A 21426-nucleotide genomic window follows, 5' to 3' on the forward strand; every position below is an offset into this window, starting at 1 on the left:
TGGAATATTGAATATAGACTGTTTCTGTGTTCTAACACTTTTATGTTCTCAAGTCCCTTTCTGCATTTTCTGATTATATAGCAGTTTACTTTTTGCGCAGAACTTGTTTCTTATACCCTTACTTACAGCTGTGATTCAGGGAGAATTGATGATATTACTATCATTTTACAGAGAAGGCAAGACCCAATTGAGATAAAGTGACTTGCTCACACTCAAACGAGTGTTCTGATCCAGGGGTGGGGAACCTGTGGCCTCGAGGCCATATGTGGCTTTCTAGGTCCTTGGGTGCAGCTTTTTGACTGAGTCCAGTTTTTACGGAACAAATCCTTTTATTAGGGGGATTTGTTCTGTGAAGTGTGGATTCAGTCCATGGACCTCGCTTGAGGACCTAGAGGGCCACATGTGGCCTTGAGGCTGAAGGTTCCCCACCCCTGTTAAAAGCTTACAAGGAACCTTAGAGATCATCCAGTCTATTGTGTTCCTTTTATAGATAAAACTCTTGAAACCTGAACAAAGGAAGGGACTTGTTTAAGGTCACACAGTTAGTAAGTGCTGGAGCTGGGACTTAACCCTGGCCTCCTAACTTCAATCCTATTACTCCCTCCTGGTAGACCCTGTTGCCTCTTTAATGAGCTGTATGATAACAGGATTTGTTGTGTTTTTTTTTCTTCACATCCTTAGCACTTAACACAGTGCCTAGCATATAGTAGGTGCTTAATAAATGCTTACTGACGAACTAAAAATCTTCCTGGATAGGTTTAAGCGGTTGTGCTGTTGTATATGTGAATATATGATGGGTCATAGCACTCTTATTTTAGATGTGGATTTAGTATTCCCTGGGCCAGATTGTACAAGCAAGAAGAACCCACTCTTTAGGTTGTGAAAAGAACGCCCCATTTGGAGCCAAGGGATCTGGGTTTGAATCCCATTTCTGCCTCTTACTGCCCTTGTGTCCTTGGACTCTGAAAACTACACATCTCTTGCCAGTGAAACATTTGTCACACCAATCCTTTCTTTGACATTACTTTCTGTGAAACTGACAGCTCACAGCAGAACAGTCGGGGGAAATCTGATGTAATCAGTTCCAGGTTTAATGTCTGGTTTGACCAGGCTGCCTTCGTTTTGGGTCTGAGATCTTGCTGCTTCCTGTCAAGTGATTAAGACGTCACACTGGCATCCCCAGGGACCTACTGAGAGGAGGAGGAAGGACTCTGGCTTCTGAACCTACATTGTACATAGCCTTTAAGGACGGAATGATGAGAACAATAATGGAGAATTGGAAGGGACCTTAAGAGATCATCTGGTCTAAACCCCTTATTTTGTAGAAAGGGAAACTGAGGCTCAGAGAGGTTAAGTGATTTACCTAGAGTCCTGTAGATATAAATTAAGTAGTAGAACTGTGATTCAGACTCAGGTCCTCTGTCTCCAAATCCAGTGTTCTTTTCACTATGCCATGATTCTCTACTGTGGCATCATAATAATGAGGAAACTCCCATTTCTATTTTCTTTACAGTTTACAAAAGTTCTAGTCTCACCACACCATAGAGGAGAGAGTAAAGGGACTGTTATCTCCAGATTGAAGAGGAGGAATATATATGTCTAATTCTAATATTCTGTCTTCTCACTTTCTGTGTTTTAAGGCCCTCCCCAGTTCTAGTACTCTATGTTCTAAGTTTCCTTCCAACCCTAATATTGTATGGTCTATATTTGGACATTCCATGTTCTAAGGTCCTTCCCAACTTGAACATTCTATAACTTTGTCTGTTGAGTGAAGTTCATCTAGCCAAAAAGCCAGAGTCAAAATAATAGGCCAGTTCTAATGAGCTAACTGATGCGGCCCAAAGTAAGTTAGAAATCACTACCACACTTCTCTGACACTTATGCAAAAGCCTACTAGATAAATGATCCTCGTCCAAGAGAATTTTTTTGTATATCCCCTCTCCCTCCCCACCCCCACTTCATTCCCCATTCCCCTTCCAAGAAATGTTTTTTTAATTAATGGAGGAAAAGGTGGTGGTGGTATTGAAGTAGGTAGGGAAAGAGAAGAGTGATTGATTGACAGGACTCTATTGGAAACACATATTTGGAAACACATAGCATATCTTATATGTAGGACCCTCTTTGAGACTCCAGTAGATCTTAAGGAATTGAAAAAAAAATAGAGATTTCTTAGCCTGACAGTCAAGGCCCTCCACAGTCCACAACCTGCTTTTCCAGCTTCATCTGACCCTTGCACTCCTTCACAAAGTGTGTTCTAGCCAAACTCGAGTATTTGCTATAAGATCAAAGAGCTGCGGGGGACCTTAGAAGTTATTTAGTCCAACCCCTTAATTTTAGAGATGCCCAGAGACCTTGGCTAAGGTCACACAGAAGGCAGAGATTTGAACCCAGGTCCTCTGATCCTTTGTTCTTTGATCTAGCCTTTCTCAGATAGTCCTAGAGCTACTTGTTTGGAGTTCTCCTTTGCTTGTCATATAACACCTTATTTCATGCTTATTTGTGTGTATTTATCTAATGAGCATTGATTGAATGAATCATAGAATTTGAAACTTGAAAGGACCTTAGAGATCATCTACTTTGGTGCCCTTATTTTTTATTGTGTTGTTTTTTTTTTTTAATAAAGGCTTAAAATAAGAGCAGACTTGCAGGACAATTGTTTCCTTCTGTTTGCTCTTTTATAATACAGTTTTATTGATGCCTTTTCTTTTTATATCATAGTCATTTCCAGATATATTACTCCACCTCCAACCCCTACACAGTGAACCTTCCCTTTGAACAAAGAAAAAGCTAAGCAAAAGTAATAGCAATCTGTTCACTGTGTCTGACAATGCATTCAGTCTTCCATATCCATAGTCACCCACCTGTCCAAGGAAAATCTCAGTGCACTCATTTTACAGATATGGAAAGATATATAAAAGGAAAGTGACTTATCCAAGGTCAAAGAGTAGTAAATGACAGAGGTTTTGAGCCAGAGTTCTTTGATAACCAACCCTGTCTGTGTTCTTTCTGCAGCAGTAGGCTCTGCCTCTGCTTTCCTTCTTTCCCTTCCCCCTCTTCCAGTTGTAAGTTCCATCAAGGGCAGAGACCATGTTGTTTTTCATCTTTGTATTCCCAGACCTGAACATAGGGCCATACTCATAGAATGTGCTTAAGAAATGTTAGTTGAATTGAATTGACTTCTTGAGAATTTAGCCTTTGAGATTAGCCATTTGCAAGAAGGCTGTTCAGCCTCAGGCTCCTGCATTCCTGACATAGTTGGTCTGTGACTGTGTTTCTGGCAGGGGCTGCTTTATTGTTAACTGACTTGGCAAAAAACAGTCACTCTGAAAACCTAACTTTCATTGTCTTTGCTCAAGGCGCCTTGTAGAACAACTCTTTCAATTTCCTTTTTTTTTTTTCCAGTTCCTCCCAGCACCGGAAGCTGGCAGTTTCCCTGACTGTGCAACCATTGCGCCATCTCTTGCAAGATCAGTGGTCTTAGAGAAGCTAGGAACTGTGGTAGTGTGATATAGTGTGAAAGAATGATGACTGTGAAATCATAGGGCCTGAGTTCAAATCCCACTCACATACTTACTACTTGTGTGACCTTGGAAAAGGCCCTTTGCCTCCCTGTGCCCTAATTATTGGGGGAAAAAAAGGAGGCTAGTTGCTTCTGAAGACATTGCCAGTTCTAGATCTATGATTTTGGGGTCAGCGCTTTGGAGCCCAATACCACAGTTTGCCTAGCTATTCCCTAAATGATGAATGAGATGTTTATTTTTACCAGCCAGCCTGGGACATGTTGAAAACAAAAGATACTTTAACAAAAAAAAAAGGTAAAAAGAAAATATTCCCTTATGCACACAGGGGGTGTGTGTGTGTGTGTGTGTGTGTGTGTGTGTGTGTGTATGCATGCATGTGTATGTATATGTGTGGTGTGGGAAGATGGGGTATATTCTCCCACAAATTACTACATGACCACTGGGAAGGATTCTCATGCAGAGAACATATGTGGCCCAAAAATATTTATGGAGGTTATATACTTAGGGAGCACACATGGCTCAAGTAATTTATACCTCTAATGCTGGAAGTTTGTCGATATCAAGTGGTGATGTTGCCATGCTATTCTTTATGGCTCTTTGATAGGCTCTCTTTTGCATTACCTCTGTTGGGCATCTCCACTAATTTTATGGTCATCAAGCTGCTCTCTACTACCATCTGCTGGACCTCTCTGCTCCTGTCTGATGAGGTAGAAAGCTACTACATAGAGAGATCAGCCAATAAAAGCCAGCAGAACATCCCAGGGTAAGGGAAGTCCAGTCTTAACTTCTTTGTCTGGTGCTGATTTGAAGTTGTCCCAGACAACTTTCTGACTTAGGATTAGGAATTTCCTTATAACTTCTGTTATGTCCTTGATTATGAGCCTGTGTTCTCCACACCTGTTTTAGGAACTCTGTCCCCAAAAAACCCATAGGAGCTCTTCTGTTGTAGAGATGAAGCTTATCTCACTCCCCAAATCCACTTTGATTGGCATGAAAATGAAGTTAGATGTAGAGCACCTGGGCTGTATTCCTTCCTTTATTATGTGTTTTTACTAGCAATAAAAGCGCTGTATTCTGGCCACAGAAAAATCTCTCTGTCTCACTTACAAACATTAAAGTGCTATCAAAATAGTTATTTTTAGCTCGTTGACAATAATTAAGACACCAACTTACCTTAGCTTCTTGGAATAATGTTTCTACCTCTTTTCAACATTTCTTTGTTGAAAATATTTTTCATAACTTTAATTTTCTTTGTTCAACTCTGGACATTTTCCAGTTCCTCACTTCAGTTCACCAGTTCATTAAGTATCTCTCAATGCAAGGCAGTGATGAAAAATAATGTCGTCCCTGAGATTTCATTGGTGTAGATGCTTTTCCCATTGATGCAAATCACTGACTTTTCTAAACTTCAATAGGTGGTCTTCGAATGTGTCTGTGGACCAAAAATTCATCTTTGCAGCCAACTTAGTGATAAACCTCTTTATCGTTAGCAAGGCTTATCCTTGAATAACATTGTGTCACCTTGCTCATACTTGTAGACTTTCCAGCTTGGCTAGACCTGCTAGAGCTTGTACTGTGTTGAAAAGCATAGGGACCACAATAAAGTATGGGAAGGGAATTTTGGTGGAGGAGATCAGGTAGAAAATGGGATGGGAGGGGTCAAACAGACAGGGATCACTTGTTTGTAAGAAAGGGAGGAATAACTTCCTAGCTGAGGCAGTGGGGGTAGGTGGAGGGGGACTTCAAGGAAGAGAAGGCACTTATAAGCAGGATCATAAAATTTGAGCTGAAAGGGACTTTAGGTATTAGTCTATTCCCTTTATTTTGCCCACGAAGAAACTGAGGCCCAAAGAAGGGAAGTGACCTATCCAAGATCACATAGGCAGTAGGTAAAAGATCAGAGATTTGAACCCAGTTTTCTAATCCCAAATCTGTTTCATTTTCAACTACGTAATGCTGCTTCTTATACCAAAATGAGGAGATGTGGAGCGCATTCCAGCCCTGGGTGTAGGTCTGTGCTAATACACAATGTTCAGAAGAAAGTACTCAAAGGTATGGCTTGGAGAAGTAGATTGCAGCCAGGCTAGGGAAGTAGATTTTATCCTGTAGGTAACTGGGATCCTTTGAAGGTGTTGGAGCAGAGAAGTGACGTGATTAGCCCTGTGCATAAGGAAGATAACTTTGGCAGCTTCTGAAGGATAGATTGAAGGGGGACTAACTACACCCAGTTCATGAGTTGGTTATAGTAATCTAGGTGACAGCTAAAGAGAAGCTAAATTGCATTGTAACTAGATTGGAAGGGGATTGGTATTTAACAAATTATGTATAGTAATAATTATTGACGAGTGATTAGACATATTGATTCTCCTGTTGACTGGATGTTTTAAAAGGAATTAATAAGATGCATTGTATTCAGCAGATGACATCTGGCTGAATTTCAACTCTTGGAGATTTGTGTTCTTGACTTTTCCCCCTTGTACTTAATCAAACATAACTTGCATTTCACAGGCATTTTATGTTATTTTCTCAGCAGCCTCCATTTATAGAAAGAAAGGGAGGAGGGAAGGCAGGTCGGAGTGGTAGGAGTCAGCCTGATATAGTGGAAAGACCCTTCTTTCTGGATCTCAGTTTCTTTTATAAAACAAGGAGATTGGATTCTGTAATTCTGTGACTAAGTAATCTTTGAGATCCCTTCCAGCTCTAATATTCAGGGTTCCAAGATCCTTTTTAGCTTAGATATTTAGTTGTTTGTTTGTTTTCACTAAGTGAGGGTATGTAGCTTGTATAAGGCTCACTTGTAGAAAACCAAAGGAAGGGCAAGTTCCCTTCTGGGTCTCATTCCCCAAAATGAGGGCACTCACCTCTTTAAAACACAGGGAACCAGAGATCACAGTATTATAGATTTAGAGCTGGAAGGGATCTTAGAAGTCATTTAGTCTAATCTCTTCATTTTATGGATGAGTAACCTGAGCCCCAGGGCATGAATGAATGAGTGAGTGAAAAGGCATTTATTAAGTGTTTACTGTGTGCCTGGATAGTAGTATGTGCTGTAGAGCTTAAATGACTCGTCCAAGGTCATATGAATAACAAGTGGCTAGGATGGGATTCCTCTGTTCCCCTCCTGTCCCCTATCCCCCCATAACCCCAGTTATGTTGGCTTAGCTTTGTGTTTCCCCGTTTTTGGAGAAGTAGAACTATGTTCCATTTTACTTTGGGCTGGTTTTATGAGGCCCTGCCTGTGTGATAAGAAAAGCAGTCTTTGTGGTAGTATTGTCCTCCTGGGGTTTAATGTACAGCTTCTGGTGCCCTGACATGCAGAGGAATTCAGTCTTTTCCAAAGAGCCCTTTGTTAGCCTGTGGTTAAGCCATGAATGCTGAGTGGGTCTTGTGGTGGAGGTGCCCCTGCGTCATGATTGCTCTCAATAGCGGTGCCAGGGCCTCACACTGGAGCTTCAGTGCCTACCCTCTGTGGCACTGCCAGTGATTTCCAGATACAGGCGGAGTTTCCATTCAAGAACTGACTCAGAATCTTACTCTCTTGAGGGTGAATAGGCAGCAGGCCTAGGGCTGTGTAGGAAGGGCCATACCCTTTTTGAAATGAGCCCCAGGGTAAGGATCGCCAGAAGAGGTGAGGAAGGAGTGGGTAGCAAAGCGAATGCTTTTTCTGGTGATAGAATAAGCAAAAGTGGCAGTGGGGAAGTCATGGGAAAAACCTGAGGTTAGGGGTCAGGAGACCCTGCCACTGACTCATCATGTGAACCTTGGGCACACTTCCCATTTCTAGGACTTAGTTTCTCAATCCATAAAATCATAGAGTTAGACTTAAATGATATCCTAGGGCCTTTATAGCTCTAATTATCTATATTTTAACATTTAAGGACAGCCCATCTTTCTAAATTAATTTTACTTTACTTCTCCTCATGTGTATCAAATTCCAGCCATGTTGGTCTCTATTTACTATTCCCCACTCATGACCTTCCACATCCTTTGTACAAGACTGGTCTCCCATGCCTGGAAGTGTTCTCTCCCCTTTGTCCCTGGGAGCACTTTACTCCCTTGAAGTCTCAGTTCAAATACCACAACCTGCAGGAGGCCTTTTCTGATTCTCCCCACCAAAAACCAAAATTACTTTGTACTGATTTTGGATATGTTTTATATTTATTTATGTAGATGGTGTTTCCTGCAAGTAGAATATAAGCTCCTTGAGGGTGGGGACCATTTAATTCTTGGTTTTGCCTCAAAATACTGGCCACAGTGGCTGACACATAGGAAGCGCAGGTGCCTTCCAGCATTGACTTTCTGTGGGCAGAAGAGAACGGATGAAGGTCTTTTAGCAAGAGAGCAACATGTTCATTTGGGAGATTCCTGCAGTAGCATGTCCAGGATGGATTAGAGGGGTAGGGACTGGAAGCAGGGAGGAAGTTACAATAGATGATTTGAGAAATAATTAGGTAGGGCCTTCTCTAGGCTGGTGACTGTAGAGAGGAGATGGATATTAATTTATAGGAGGCAGGCTATGACAACTGACTAGATCTAGGGAGAGGGAAGAATCAGAGACATTGCTCCAATGTTGAGCCCGGGGCCAGTGAATGGAAAGATTTTTCTGGTTCATGGAAGTTGATTATTACATCAGTCAGAGATTTTAAGTCTTTTCAGGTTGCTGTTTTTTTTTGTTTTTTTTTTTTTTTAACAATGTTGTTAGGGTATAAATTGTTCTTTTGGTTGTGGTTACTTCATTCTGCATCAGTTACAAGTCTTCTCAGGTTTCTCTGAAACCTCTCCCTTCATTATTTCTAACAGTATAATAGTATTCTATAATATTAATATGCCATAATTTGTTTAATGATTTTCTAATTGATGGGCTTGACTTTGACTATTTGTTACAAGCTTTTTTTGTTCTGGTTTTTGGTTTTTTTTTTTAAGGGAGGGACAGGGCTGAGAGGGCAAGAAAATAAGTGGTTGTTAAATGAAAAAATATTAATTAAGAAAAAAGAAACTTAAACACATTGCTAACCCCTTGGGGCTTTATTTATCTTATTTTTTTTTCTCTCTAGCCCACCCTTTTTGTACTGATTGGCATGATACCATGGAAGGACAACACAGCCACGCACATCATCTTGGGGATCAGACCAGCAGCCTGTGCCATATGCCAGGGACAGAGTATCAGCCTGACCCCCAAGTAAGTATAATGGACTTCTCTGGGAGGGTTGGTGGGGGAAAGGAGTTCCTTTTTAAGGACATTTTCTGAACCACATCATTACAGCCATCTCTTCACTAAGCCACATTGCCTCTTTTCTTAGGGAACCACTTTCTTTTAAGTGAACAGAAAGTAGTATTTGCTCTATCCCAGCCCCCACCCTCTAGTGATTCACAGACCAGGATGATGAGATGAGTGAAAACTGCCCTTTTGAGGACTTGTTGACAGAGCTAGGATATTTGGCCTGGAGAAGACTTAGTAGGTACATGATACCTGCCTTCCAGTATTTGAAAATCTGTCATGTGGGTGAGGGATTAGCCTTGTTTTGCTTGCCCCAGAGAGTAGAACAAGGAGTGATCAGAGGATGCTGCAGAGAAGCAGATTTCAACTCAGTAGAAGGAAAAATTTAGTAACAATTAGAGCTGTTCAAAAGTAGAATGGGTTACTTTCAATAGAAGTCTTCCTTCAGGAGCTGAATGACCACTGGTCAGCAGTACTAGAGCCAGGATTCTTCTGCCAGGATGGGCTGTGTGAGGTGGTCTCTAATGTTTCTTCCAAAGACCTGCATTAACCACTCCTTCTCCCTCACTCAAAAAAAAAAAAACAACTGTCAGGGTAAGATAACCCCTTTAGAGGGTTTATTATGTTTCCTAAGGAATCAGATTGGAAAAGAGAAAGACTGGGAGTAGAGAGCTCAAGTAGTTTAGGTGAATGGTGATAAGGATCTGGATGAGGGTGGTGGTGTTGTGTATAGAAAGATGGGAGCAATTTGAGAGATTTTGTTGAAGCTACAAGATTGGGTTTGTGGGGTGATGGAGAGGGAAGTCAAGGATGACTCCCAAGGTCATAAACCTGGCTGAGTAGGAGGATAGTGATGAGACATAGGGAAATTTGGAAGAGGGGCTGGTATTGGGGGGGGGGGTGGGGGAGAGTGATGAAGATAGTTTTGTTTAGGACATGTTGAATTGAGATGCTCATGGGGTATCCAGGAGAAGGTGTGTGGCAGGTAATGGACCTGGTGTGAGATGAGAGTTCAGGGCTGAATTTATGGGCTTTGAGCCATCTGCTTAGTGATGAGCTCACTGAGGGAGAGTATAGAGAGGAGAAGACATAGGTGTGGGTCATGGCTCTGTTTTAACTAGCTAGATGTGTGGATTTGCACAAACAACTCCTGTTGCTGAGCCTTAAATTCCATCTTCCCCACCCCCCACCCCTCAGATCACAGAAATAGAGGTAATAACATTTGCCCTAGAATTATTACAACACAGAGATTTTATGATGATGACCCAATGAGTTAATGGAACTGAAAATGCTTGGTGGCCATAAATTCAATTCAATAAATGTGTATTAAGTGTCTCCTATGTGCAAGGCATTGTGCTCAGGGTTGGGGATACAGAAAAAAGTGCATTCTCTGCTTTTGGGGAACTTATATCTACTGGGGGTGGAATAGGACATGGGCATAAATAATTATAATTCAGAGTAGATTGTGATGGGTAAAGGAGTGATACAGGCAAAATCTGAGGAAGGCTGATAGCACACTTTCTGCTGAAGGATTGAGGTATGTATGATGCTTGCTGTGAGCCTTGAAGGAAAAGAATTTCAACAGGCAGAGATGAGGAAGGCGTGCTGAATGTGAGCTGCCCTCATCTCTATGGCATGACTCTATACAGACAAATCTCATTTTATTATGCTTTGCTTTATTGTGCTTTGCAAATATTGTGAAGTTTGTTTTTTTTTTAAAACAAATTGAAGGTTTGTGGCAATCCTGTGTTGAGCAGGTCTGTCAGTGCCATTTTTCCAACAGTAGGTGCTCACATCATGTCTCTGCTTCACATTTTAAGAACATATTTTCTAGGTCCTCCTGTCATGGATTTTAATTTTCCTTAAATAATTAGTATTAATACAGTTTTTTGAGGTTTATTTTTCATTAGTTTGTTTTCTTCTCCATTCCCTGACCCTGCATCCCCTTTTCTCCCTTCCATCTATTAAGTGGGAGAGCATGTTCTACCTGGAATACAGCTGCACAGAACAGTGCTTATCTTTGTTCTGTGCTAGAAGAGTAATAGTTTGTTTTGCAGTTCCATGAAGATCCCCACTTGATAGATCTGTGGACCATACAGAAAGTGGTGAGTATTCAAGGCTCAGCTCAGAGATCACTTCCTCTGTGAAGCCTTCCCTGAATCCCTCCAGTTATTAGTATTCTTTCCCTCTTCATGAATGAATATTTATTCTAAGTACATAAAGTATTTTTCTTATTTATAAGTAAATCAGAATATCTTTGCTATTGAATCATTTTTCATTTGTGTCCGACTCTTCATATCCCTATTTGGGATTTTCTTGGCAAAGATTTTCTTGGAGTGGTTTGCCATCTCCTTTTCCGGCTCATTTTACAGATCAGGAACTGCGGCAAAAAGGGTTAAGTGACTTGCCCAGGATCACATAGCTAGTGTCTGAGGTAAGATTTGAACTCATGAAGAAGAATCTTCCTGATTCTAAGCTCCCACACTCTATCCACCTTGTGTTCCTCCCTCATCTTGTGTCCCCAGTACCTAACATAGTCCATGTACCTAGGTTCTTAATAATTGTTGAATTGAAATGTTGATTTGGACAACAAAGCTATTGAAAGATAAGATAATCATAGACTGTTTGATCTGGAAGAGACCTTCTTATTAATGTCTTAATAATAAGACTAAGAAGAAGATCTCTTAAGGCCATAAGAGAATTTCTTAAGACCTTTTGGTCTTAAGAAATAAGACCATATTCCTCAGGATGTGGAATGTAAGAGCTGGATATAACCTGAGAGCAGAGAAGTTAGAAGGGACCATGAAGAATGTTAGAACATTGCTTATAGAATATTAGAGGTGAAAGTCACCTTAGAACATAGAATGTTAGACCTAGGCAGAATTTTATCATATAGAGTATTATAACACAGAACATGGAGTGTTAGGGCTGGAAGGGACCTTAAAATATGCTGGAGGCAGGAGAGACCTAAGGTATTATAGAATCCATCCTCCTCATTTCATGGAGTAGGAAATAGGTCCAGAGAGAGGTTGTGTAAGTTGCTCAAGGTCATTTACTTGGTTAGCAGCAGAGCTGGGACTGACACTCTAGTGTCTTGACTTCTAGTTCAGGGTCCTTTCCACCATGCTTTATTTTCCATACTCTGCCTTCCCACTGCTGGCTGAAGGAGGGTAGAAAAGAAGTCTTATTTTCAAGGAGGAATTTAGGTAACCAGAACTCAGGAAAGATGTGACTCTCTTGGACACCTCTTGGGCAGTCCCCTGGTTACTGACTACTCTGGTGGTTTTCCTGCATTGTCTGCAAATGGTGCCTCCTCTGGTAATGCACCAATTTGTCATATTAAGTCATTCAATAATAATTGAATCCCCTTGATTAATCTCCTAGAATTAGCCAGTTGCATTTTGAGCAATTAGGGTTAATTACTGCCTCATTTGGCAGGAGAGAGCCCCTGTAATTATTTCATGAACAAGATGAGGAAGTGTTCTGCTGCCACAGATACATTCGTGGCATCTTGTAGCACATGTTAGAATCGGTAATGCCATAGTTAGGTGTAATTAGTAACTATTACTCTGTATTCGCCTGTTACCCAGGCTCTGGGCTGCCGTGTTTCTCCATGTGGCTATTATTGGGTGAAAATTTCTCCAGGCCTGCCAGCATCTGTCCAGAGTTTAGTAATGAGTTCTGAGAGCAGGGCATTCTTTTTTCCTGGGGACAGTCCAGGGTAGGAATGGGAGAGGAAGGTAGTCACATGTTTGTTTTCTGCCTTGTATAAAGCCCCACTGTTTAAAAACAAAACACAACAAAACTGTTGAGGCATCATGAAGTCAAACAATGTTAGAACTAGAAGGGATGATAGAATCATAGGTTGTTAGAGCTAGGATGGACCTTAGAACAAATAACATTAGAAGTCAACCAGTTCAGCCTCATTTTACAGATGAGGAAACTGAGTCCCTTCACATTGACTTGCCTGAGGTCACTCAGCTAGTAATTGGCAGTGGCAGGATTAGAACATTACGTAGTAGAATACTGATGAATTGGGGAAAAGATATCCATATTGGTAGTTGTTTTTCATTCGGTTCTGGGAGTGTTCTTTTCTCTGCACCATACTGCCTTCACAAGATACTGATAGTGCTCAGGGAATTTAGTAGGGTCTGAATTTTAAGAACTTTGATTTTTGACAAATGAAGAGGCAACCTCATATGGTACAAAGAGCACAGACCCTGGAGTGAATCAGAAGAAATGGGTCCCTGCTATGATGTTTACTAGTTGTGTTATCATGGGGGAATTTCTTTAGCTTTCTGGGTCTCAGTTTCTTTATCTGTTAAATGGGGGTGATAATTCTGGGAGTAGCTACCTTATTGTGCTGTTATGAGGAAAGTGCTTTGTAAACTATAAAGCTCAATGGAAACAGGGGCTACTATATTCGTAAAGATGATCTGGGCAGCACATGGAGTGGGGGGATTTTGGTGGACACAAAATCATTTACAAAGATAAGACTTTGTAATCTGTTAAGGATTTCCCCTTCTGTAAAATGTCATATGTCTTTGAAGGTGAAATTAGTTTACAGTAAATGTCATTCTGATGAAATAGGCATTTTAAAATCAGAGAAACAGTTGCCTTAAGATTAATGATGCATTGCAGATATCAAGGAAAAAAGATCTCCATCCAGCGTAAAGATAATTAAAATTCAGGTCAGAAGTCTGACTCAGGCTAAATTTTTTAATGAGATTTCAGAAAACTAATTGGGTGAGTATATTATTTTCTTTTAAAATTTAATGTTATGCTCCTTCAAAAACTGAAAAGGTATTTATTCGTAACTACAGGTTATCGTGATTCAAGGATTTTTAACTCTGTTGAATCCACTGTAGGGGTGCATGTGTCTTTAGTCCAAGCTGATAGGAGAATGGACTTTTCAGCAGTGCAAGATGACGGGGAATCCTTGAATCCTTTTCTTACCCCAAGGCCAAAGAAGAGGTCCCCCAGAATCTGTCCCTAATTTGCCCAGGGAAGTCACAGAATGCTAATACTAGAGAAGACCTTTGAACAAATAAAGCTATAACTGAAAGGGACTTTAGAACCCAGAATGCTAGAAAATAGAACTTAAAATGTTAAAGTTGGAAGGGAACATTAGATTGTAGATAATTAGAGCATAAAACATAAAATGGCAGAGCTAAAAGGATTGTCAGAAGTCATCTACTGTAACCTCTCTCCCAATGTAGAAGCCCCTTCTAAGGCATTGTTATAAGATGTAGCTTCCCTGTCTCTGTGTTGAACATGTTGGTCTTCTGATCAGAAGCCTGCAGGAGGAAATAGTGACTTCTCCCCCTGCTTGAACACATCCATGGAGCCAGTCTGTTCTGTTGTTGCAAAGCTGGAAACGTTAAGACGTTCTTCCTCATCCTCAGCTCAAATATGCCAACCTAAAGGTTGATTTTCCCTCAGTTTGTTTGAAGTTTGGGTACAGAGTTGATAACTAGAGGCAAAACCCATCAGCCTCTGAATTGGCAGATTCAACCAGAAATTGCCAATTTTCCTTTTCTCTTTTTAGAGGTTACCTAGAGCAGCATTGTGAGGTATGGAAGGTATAAACTACAACATTAGTTCAGATTTCTTATCTCTTTTCCCACCAATCTGACCATAGTGGGCTCAAATCCATAGGAAGTTTCATCTCATAGAATCATACAGCTTTAAAGGTGTAAGGGATGTTAGAGGTTAATTAGTATAGTCCTTGACTGGTGGATTAATCCTCTGTATAACATCTTGGTCGCCTTTCTTTCTTTCTGAATCATAATTTCTCCTAGGAAAATAGGTTGTTGACTGTTCGAGTTGCCGCTTTTCCCATCTTTGCTGCTCACTCATCCTCTCCACCTCTGTAGCCCATGCAGCTGTCTGAATCAGAGCCAAGGACAAAGGGGTTACTTTAGTGACTGATGGAAAGTATCGGGCAGCATAAAGTCTTGCAGTTAGGTTTGTTAGGAAAAAAACAACAAAAAACCAAAAACAGAACTGTCCAAATAAATATAAGGAATACAAGGATATTACATCCTTGTAACTGTATCCTCAGCACTTATCACATTGCCTAGCATAGAGTAAGAGCTTAATAAATACTTTTTTCCTTCATTCTTAGTAGTGAATTCTCCTTCACTGAAAAGGATTAGATAGAGTTTGGGTGGCAGCTAAGGTCCGTTTTAACCATTTAATCCCATGATTCTGGGACTCTGCCTGAATGGGAGAAAGCCCCTGTTTTTAAAGCCAGAACAGTAATGTTTTCTTTTTCACTCTTGAACCTCTGAGTGTCTTAAGATCATAAAGCCGGAGCCTGAAGGAACATTGGAGGTCATCCGATTCAGCTCTCTCATTTTACAGATGAGGAAGACCCATCTGAGGTGACACTGAAAGTAGTGGAATTGGAACTCAGACTCAAGTCTTGTAACTCCTGGTTCAGTGTCTGGCTAATGTCTTTGAACAAACACTCCCCATTCTTTTCTGTGTAAAGGGTACTACTATGTAAAGGGCAGCTAGGTGGCACAGTGGGAAGACTCATCTTCCTGAGTTTAAATCCGGCCTCAGACACTTCCTGGCTGTGAGACCTTGGGCAAGCCACTTAACCCTGTTTGCCTCAGTGTTTTCATCTATAAAACGAACTAGAGAAGGAAGTAGCAAACCACTCCAATAACTTTGCTTGGAAAACCCCAAATGGGATCATGAAGAGGAGTTGGGCATGACTGAAAATGACCGAACAGCAACAACAAGGCTATGCCAGTCTTTAAAGTGCACTCATTCTCTATTAGCTATTCACAGGATACTACTCTGGGTTGGCTATGTGGGGGCACAGTTGTCCTCCCTTTTTATTTAGTAATTTGAAATCTCTGAGAAGGGATGTTTAGTTGGTTGAATACCAGAGTAAACAGATAATTTCGTGAGGAGAGGAGAAGTATATAGTTCTTCGGACTTGCAAGTGTATGGACTTTCAGAGAAATTTCTAGCTTAGTATAAAAATATAAATCCATCAATATGACTTCTCTAAATTCCAAAATATACTTCTTAACAGTAATAGCAGAGATTCATGAGCACTTTTGCCAATGTGGTGGAATTACATCACAAATCGATATCTGTCCTGGGCCCAGCTGTGGCTACTGGAGAAGAGCTGAAGGAAACATCTTGCCTCCAGCTCTTGCTTTTTGGCCTACCAAGAAGAGAAAGCACTCAGAGGAGAGACTGAGCATAAGACTTGTGCATCCTTAAATCTTGCCAACTACTCCAGTCTAATCAGGTCTTGTACCTTCTTTTTTTTTTTTTTTTCCTAATCTCCTCAGCACTCTCTCTAGTAGGCCAGGTCTGGTAATCCAGGTTTGAGAAAACAGAATGAGACAGTCATAGACCATCTAACAGTTAACAAAAAAGTTTACTTAGCCTTAGCAGAGAAAGGGAATATTCAGCAAGCATGTAACATTGATTGAGTGAAGCATGGCTTCCCTACCTCTGTGGTGACCATGTTGCTCTTCTGGTTAGAAGCCTGAGGGAGGAACTAGTGACTTCCCATTCACCAGCTTTTTGTACTGAAGTCAGCAGGAAGCTATGTCAAGGGCCTGAAGGTCCCCTGAGCTAATTAAGTCCTTTAAGAAAAAAATTAGCCTAGCCCTCTAGTTCTACTTTTGTTCTGTGAAGTTTGAATTCAGTCAAAGGGCCACACTTGAAGACCTAGAGGGCCACGTGTGGCCTCAGGTTCCCCACCCCAGGCCTAACCTAAATGATAGATATTGATCTTATCACACCTCCTGAAGTAATACCATACTTTCTGTATTAGAAACTCTATGACAGAACTGAGAACCATTGGAGGGTGCTCTTCATTTTAAGGGGATAAATCAATTTTGCATGAAGGGTATTGTTAATGGCAGAAAGCTGCCTCTTCAATCTAGTTACCTGATTTACTGCCTTCTTCCTTTCCAAATGTTCTAGCTAGAATTGAATAAGAAAGAGTTGCCTTTCTCCTACAACCACCACTTTCTATGGATTCTAAAATCTCCTCCTGTTCAAAAAATTTTATGTTCTGTATTTTAACATTCTAAGTTCTAAGTGCCCTTTAAATTTTAGAGGATGTGTTTCAGCTCTAAAGTCTACTCTCCTATTGTTCATGCAGGTAGGACTCTTCTGAAATCCGTGGCTAATTTGGAGACTAGCACATTCTATTCTGGTGGATTATGGAAGGTGGCATGAAAGTTGATGCCTGACAGGGGTTCCTGTTTTCTGATCTTGTTCTGAATATTACATTCCTCCATCTTGCCTTGCCTGTTATGAGGCAGGATTGCTTCAATTAGTTCAGATTGGTTGAGATAAGTAATGCAAATCAGGGTCATTGCATATGTAACTATGCAGCTATAGTCTTGAAGGGTTCCAGAATGTGTCAGCCTCTGAAATGTCTAGAAACCCTGTGGGGTTTACTCCAGAAAGGGGTTGGGAGTGAGGTTGGCTGCCTGCTGACAGTGGGAATCATCAAGGCTTATGCCCCTATACCCAGCCAGCCCCGACATAATTCCTCAATTTGTGGACAGTGTGGTGTAGTTGGAAATAACCAAACTTAGAGTCAGAAAACTTGCAAGGACTTACATCCTGTACTGGTATTTACAGCTTAAGACAGATCACTCGCCTCTCTAGGCCTTTATTTAAACACTTCTCTAATAAAAGGCTCTCTAATATCCCACATAGTCCCAAATCTATTGATCTTTTGACATCCTGAAACATTAATCTCTTGATGGCCTGACAGTGTTACTCAATTTTTTTGGTTGTGGGTCATCTTAGATCAGAGGATCACAGATTTAGGGCTGAAAAGGGACCTTAGAAGCCAGCGAGTTCGACGCTTTCATTTTACAGATGAGGAGATGGAGGCCCAGAGAGGTTAACTGTGTCTTGCCCCAGGTCACACACTCAGTAAGTGACAGAGTCAAGATCTAGACACATATTGTCTCCAGATCCCATCCTTTTTCTACTATGTATCATACTGTCTACCAACCTTCGCACATCCAGCATCTGGACACCAAGATGGCATTTGGATGTGGAAGAGTCATGTCTTAGAATGGCCTACAGTAGGAAAGTGATACAGAATAGCATTCATAGGATTGGATGGAGTTTGGAGGTGTCAGAAATCTTAAAGATCATCTACTCCAGTCCTATAATTTTACAGGGAAGAAAATGGGGCTCAGAAAAGTGACTTACCCCAAGGTTGCAAGCTAATAACTTGAAATCCACACCATATCTGTCTTCTTCTGGAGTGCACTCCTGTATTCTGAAGGTGTTGGGTGTGATTGAATGGTTCTGAATACCAGCTCTGCCTTTGCTTTGTATCTTTGAATAAGTCAGAAATCCTGGAGCAGGAAGAGACCTTAAAAGGCATCTAGTTCACCCCCTCTTTGAAGAGGAACAGCCCTGACAGGTGGGCTGACTGAGAGGTGGCAGATTCAGGGTGCAGAATGAGACATAATCTTTTTTTGGACATGGACAACATGGGAATTTGTTTTGCTTGATTAGACAGATTTGTTGCAAGGTTGTTGCTTTTGTTTTAAATTGGGGGGGGGGAGAAAGTAAAAGCTTGTTATTTGAAAAATAAAATAAAGGGGAAAAAGGCAAGGGGGTGGGAGAGGTTGGGGAATCCCTCTAGTGATGAGCAAATTGCTGTAAGATATAATATGCTCTAGTGGAAAGATCGCTGGCCTAGATTTCAGAAGACCTGGTTTCAAGTCCTAGGTCTGTCACTCATTGCTGTGTGAACTTGGGCACTACTCAGACTCAAAGAAACATTGGGAGGATTTCGAATCTTTGTGCACTTTTAGACTCTCAGAATCTCCAATTTAAGAGGGAACCTCCTATGTTATCTCGTCCAACATATCAGCTGAACTGGAGGGCAGTAGAGTAATAAATATCATAATAACAGCTAGCATTTATAGATATTGAAAGGTCTGTAAAGCACTTCACACGTATTATCTCATTTTGATCCTCACAACAACCTGGTGAGCTAGGTACTAAGGCTGAGAAATCACACAGCTAGTAAATGATTGAGTCTGGATTTGAATTCAAGGCTTCGGGATTCCAAGGCTAGCTCTCCACCCACTGCGCCACCTAGCAACACCACCCAGCAACCAGGAACAGTTGTAAATTTCCATTTCGGGGTTTGTTGTTTTGTATGTTTGCTTATATTTTAATGTTTTTTAAGCACCTTCTATTGTGAGGCAGCATGGTATAATGGAAAAAATATTAGAACCCAGAGGACCTGGGTTCACCTCTTGGCTCCATGTGACCTTGGGTGAGACATTTTAACTCCCTCGGCTTCATTTCCCCTTCAATTTTCCCATCTGTAAAATGAGGAGTTTAGATAAAATGTCCCGAGCGCTGCCATAAACCCTGTGCTAGGTACTGGGGGAGACAGAGTTTAAATAAAACATAGTCCTCAGCTTTAAAGGGAGTAAGGATATACGCCCCCAGATCTTATCTAATAACCTTGCAGAAATTATAAGGTGATTTATAAACCTTAAATTGGGGGCAGCGAGGTGGCCCCATGGATAGAGTTGGGCCCGGAGTCAGCAAGTCTCTTCTTCCCAAGTTCACGTCGCTTAACCCTGTTTGCCTCAGTTTCCCCATCGGTGAAATGAGCTGGAGAAGGAAATGGCAAACCACTCCAGTATCTTTGCCAAGAAAACCCCAAATGGGGTCACAGCGAGTTGGACATGACCAAAATGATGGAACAGGAACAAAAACCTTAAATCACTTTATGAAAATATGAATTGCTATACTGCGAATCAGATATAATTAGTATATAAGAGAAATACAAAGTAGTATTCTAGATCAGAGGAGGGTTAGTAATAACTGACATTTATGTAAGTAAGATTGGACCTTACAACAACCCTGTGAGACAAGTACTAGAAGCATTATTATCCCCATTTTATAGAGGTGAAAACTGAGAGACGTTGAGAGGTTAAATGAATTGCCCAGGATCACACAACTAATATCTTGAGGTAGAATTTGAACCTGGGTCTTTCTTATGTCAAATTTAGCACTTTATCCACTGTGACATCTTGTGTTTGAGAAAGTCAACAAAAAAGTCTACACCATTAAGCTTTAAAGAGAAATTTGAGACTTAAGTAATTTCCCACTTCCCCTGGACTAACCTTTCCATATAAATGCCAATTTTAAGTTAACCCGATTCTATAAACCTCTGTGTCAGTTAAAATTCTAATCTTGGGCCTCACACCATGAATTATAAAGATCAGTTTTGTGGAGCTGTGTAATCAGTGGTGTTTAGGAAGCCAATTCTTTCTTTCTGTCCAAAAGATAAAAGTTGAGCTAACCTTGACTTTGAAGTATTGAAAATAATTACCAGGAGTGTCACTTTATTTGAAGATGCTCTTCGTGGGCACTTTAGCTGAGAGAGCTTATGAAGAAGATGATGGCCTGAAGTTAAATTCACAACTCCATGCCTCCCTTCATTACAACACTCTGACAGAATCCTCTGACACAGTGACATTTTTGCCTTGGCTGGAATTGATAATTATCTGCATGCATTTCCCATCAGGGTTTATTCTTTTCTGGTTGTATTTGGACTTTGAACATCCACTTAGAGAATCACACAAAGAGCTAATATGTGGACATACCTTGGAAGTGGGGCCACAGAAACCTTTTTATGGAAAGGGCTAGGGGCAAGGAATTCTGGGAGAAATGATACTGGTGAGCATTTCTGTCTATTATAATGATAATTTTCCTGTATCCTAGGACTCTAGAATTTGGAATAATAGTTTCATCTTCCTTTTACAAGGCTACCAATTAGAATTTCCTAAGAATAATAGAATCATAGAATAGAGAAGCGCAAATTGTTTTTTCAAAAGATAGAGGAAGCAATGAGGAAATTTGCTTTTCTGAGCTTGATTCTCATCTGTTAAAGAGGAACTGCTAGCTTAAGTAGATATTATAGGAACCTTGAGGAAAGTGACCATTACATTGTGGAGTTTGTGACAGAGAAGGAGAAGAAAACTAAATGTAGTCTGAATTGTATCCTCTATTTTGAAAGAGCAGATTTCTAATGGTTCAGAAAAAGGATAGATATGATCTCATGGACCACAATCCTCCAGAAGCCAGCACAAGTGGATGTGAAGTCTCAAGAGTGAAATTTTGGAGGTACAGGGAAGAAACAATTTTTGATGAAAAGGGGGAGAAGCCTAAAGAAACCAATGCAGCAGTACAAGGAACTTACTGACCAACTTAGATTTTAAAAACATATATCTAAAACATAGAAACAAAGACAGGTAACAATGGATGAAGGCATGCTATGGCCTTACAATAGTAGTGTCAGGAGTGCTACTTCTCAGGATGAACTGAGGCTGGAAAGAAAAACTAAGGACAAAAAAACAGAGTTTGTTCTTTTTTAAGGTATTTGAAGAAAAGAGGACCAAAGAAAATATGAGTGTTGGTCAGGATAGATTGAATAATGATAATTGATGGTTGGATAGAAGGCAGTTTTTCAACTTCTTTTTTTATTTTTTCCTTTCTTCTTTTTTTTTTTTGCTCCTGTTTTCTCTTCCAAGGAGAATGATCTTAGGACTAGAAAGGACAAAATAAAATTAGTGATTTGAAATCCAAGAGAGGTAGAGAGAGGCTGTAGAGAGCCTGCCCTTGAAGAATTCAGGTCATCAGGCTCAGGTG

General features: G+C 40.7%; 1 protein-coding gene and 1 long non-coding RNA gene across 6 annotated transcripts in view; one reads left to right on the forward strand and one right to left on the reverse strand.

The window, feature by feature from the left end:
* Positions 1-21426, forward strand: part of LOC114047353 (serine/threonine-protein kinase Nek6) — a 127236-nt gene that overhangs the window by 35559 nt on the left and 70251 nt on the right. For 3 of the 5 annotated variants that reach the window (XM_027868161.1, XM_027868162.1, XM_027868159.1), the window contains exons 2-3: positions 8576-8700; positions 10797-10844. In XM_027868161.1, the coding sequence (XP_027723962.1) occupies positions 8608-8700; positions 10797-10844 (141 nt within the window). In that variant the 5' untranslated portion in view covers positions 8576-8607. Of the gene's footprint in view, positions 1-3763; positions 3816-8575; positions 8701-10796; positions 10845-21426 lie in introns of those variants that run through there. The other 2 variants (XM_027868158.1, XM_027868160.1) reach the window with 2 other exon arrangements.
* LOC114047354 lies at positions 13445-16372 on the reverse strand. Its single transcript, XR_003569591.1, has 2 exons — positions 16220-16372; positions 13445-14628 (listed from the first exon to the last, which is right to left on the reverse strand). It is a non-coding gene; the product is annotated as an uncharacterized LOC114047354 (long non-coding RNA).

This window comes from Vombatus ursinus, unplaced genomic scaffold (genome assembly GCF_900497805.2).
Source record: "Vombatus ursinus unplaced genomic scaffold, bare-nosed wombat genome assembly UNPS02014786.1, whole genome shotgun sequence".
In the NCBI taxonomy this organism is placed as follows: Eukaryota; Metazoa; Chordata; class Mammalia; order Diprotodontia; family Vombatidae; genus Vombatus; species Vombatus ursinus.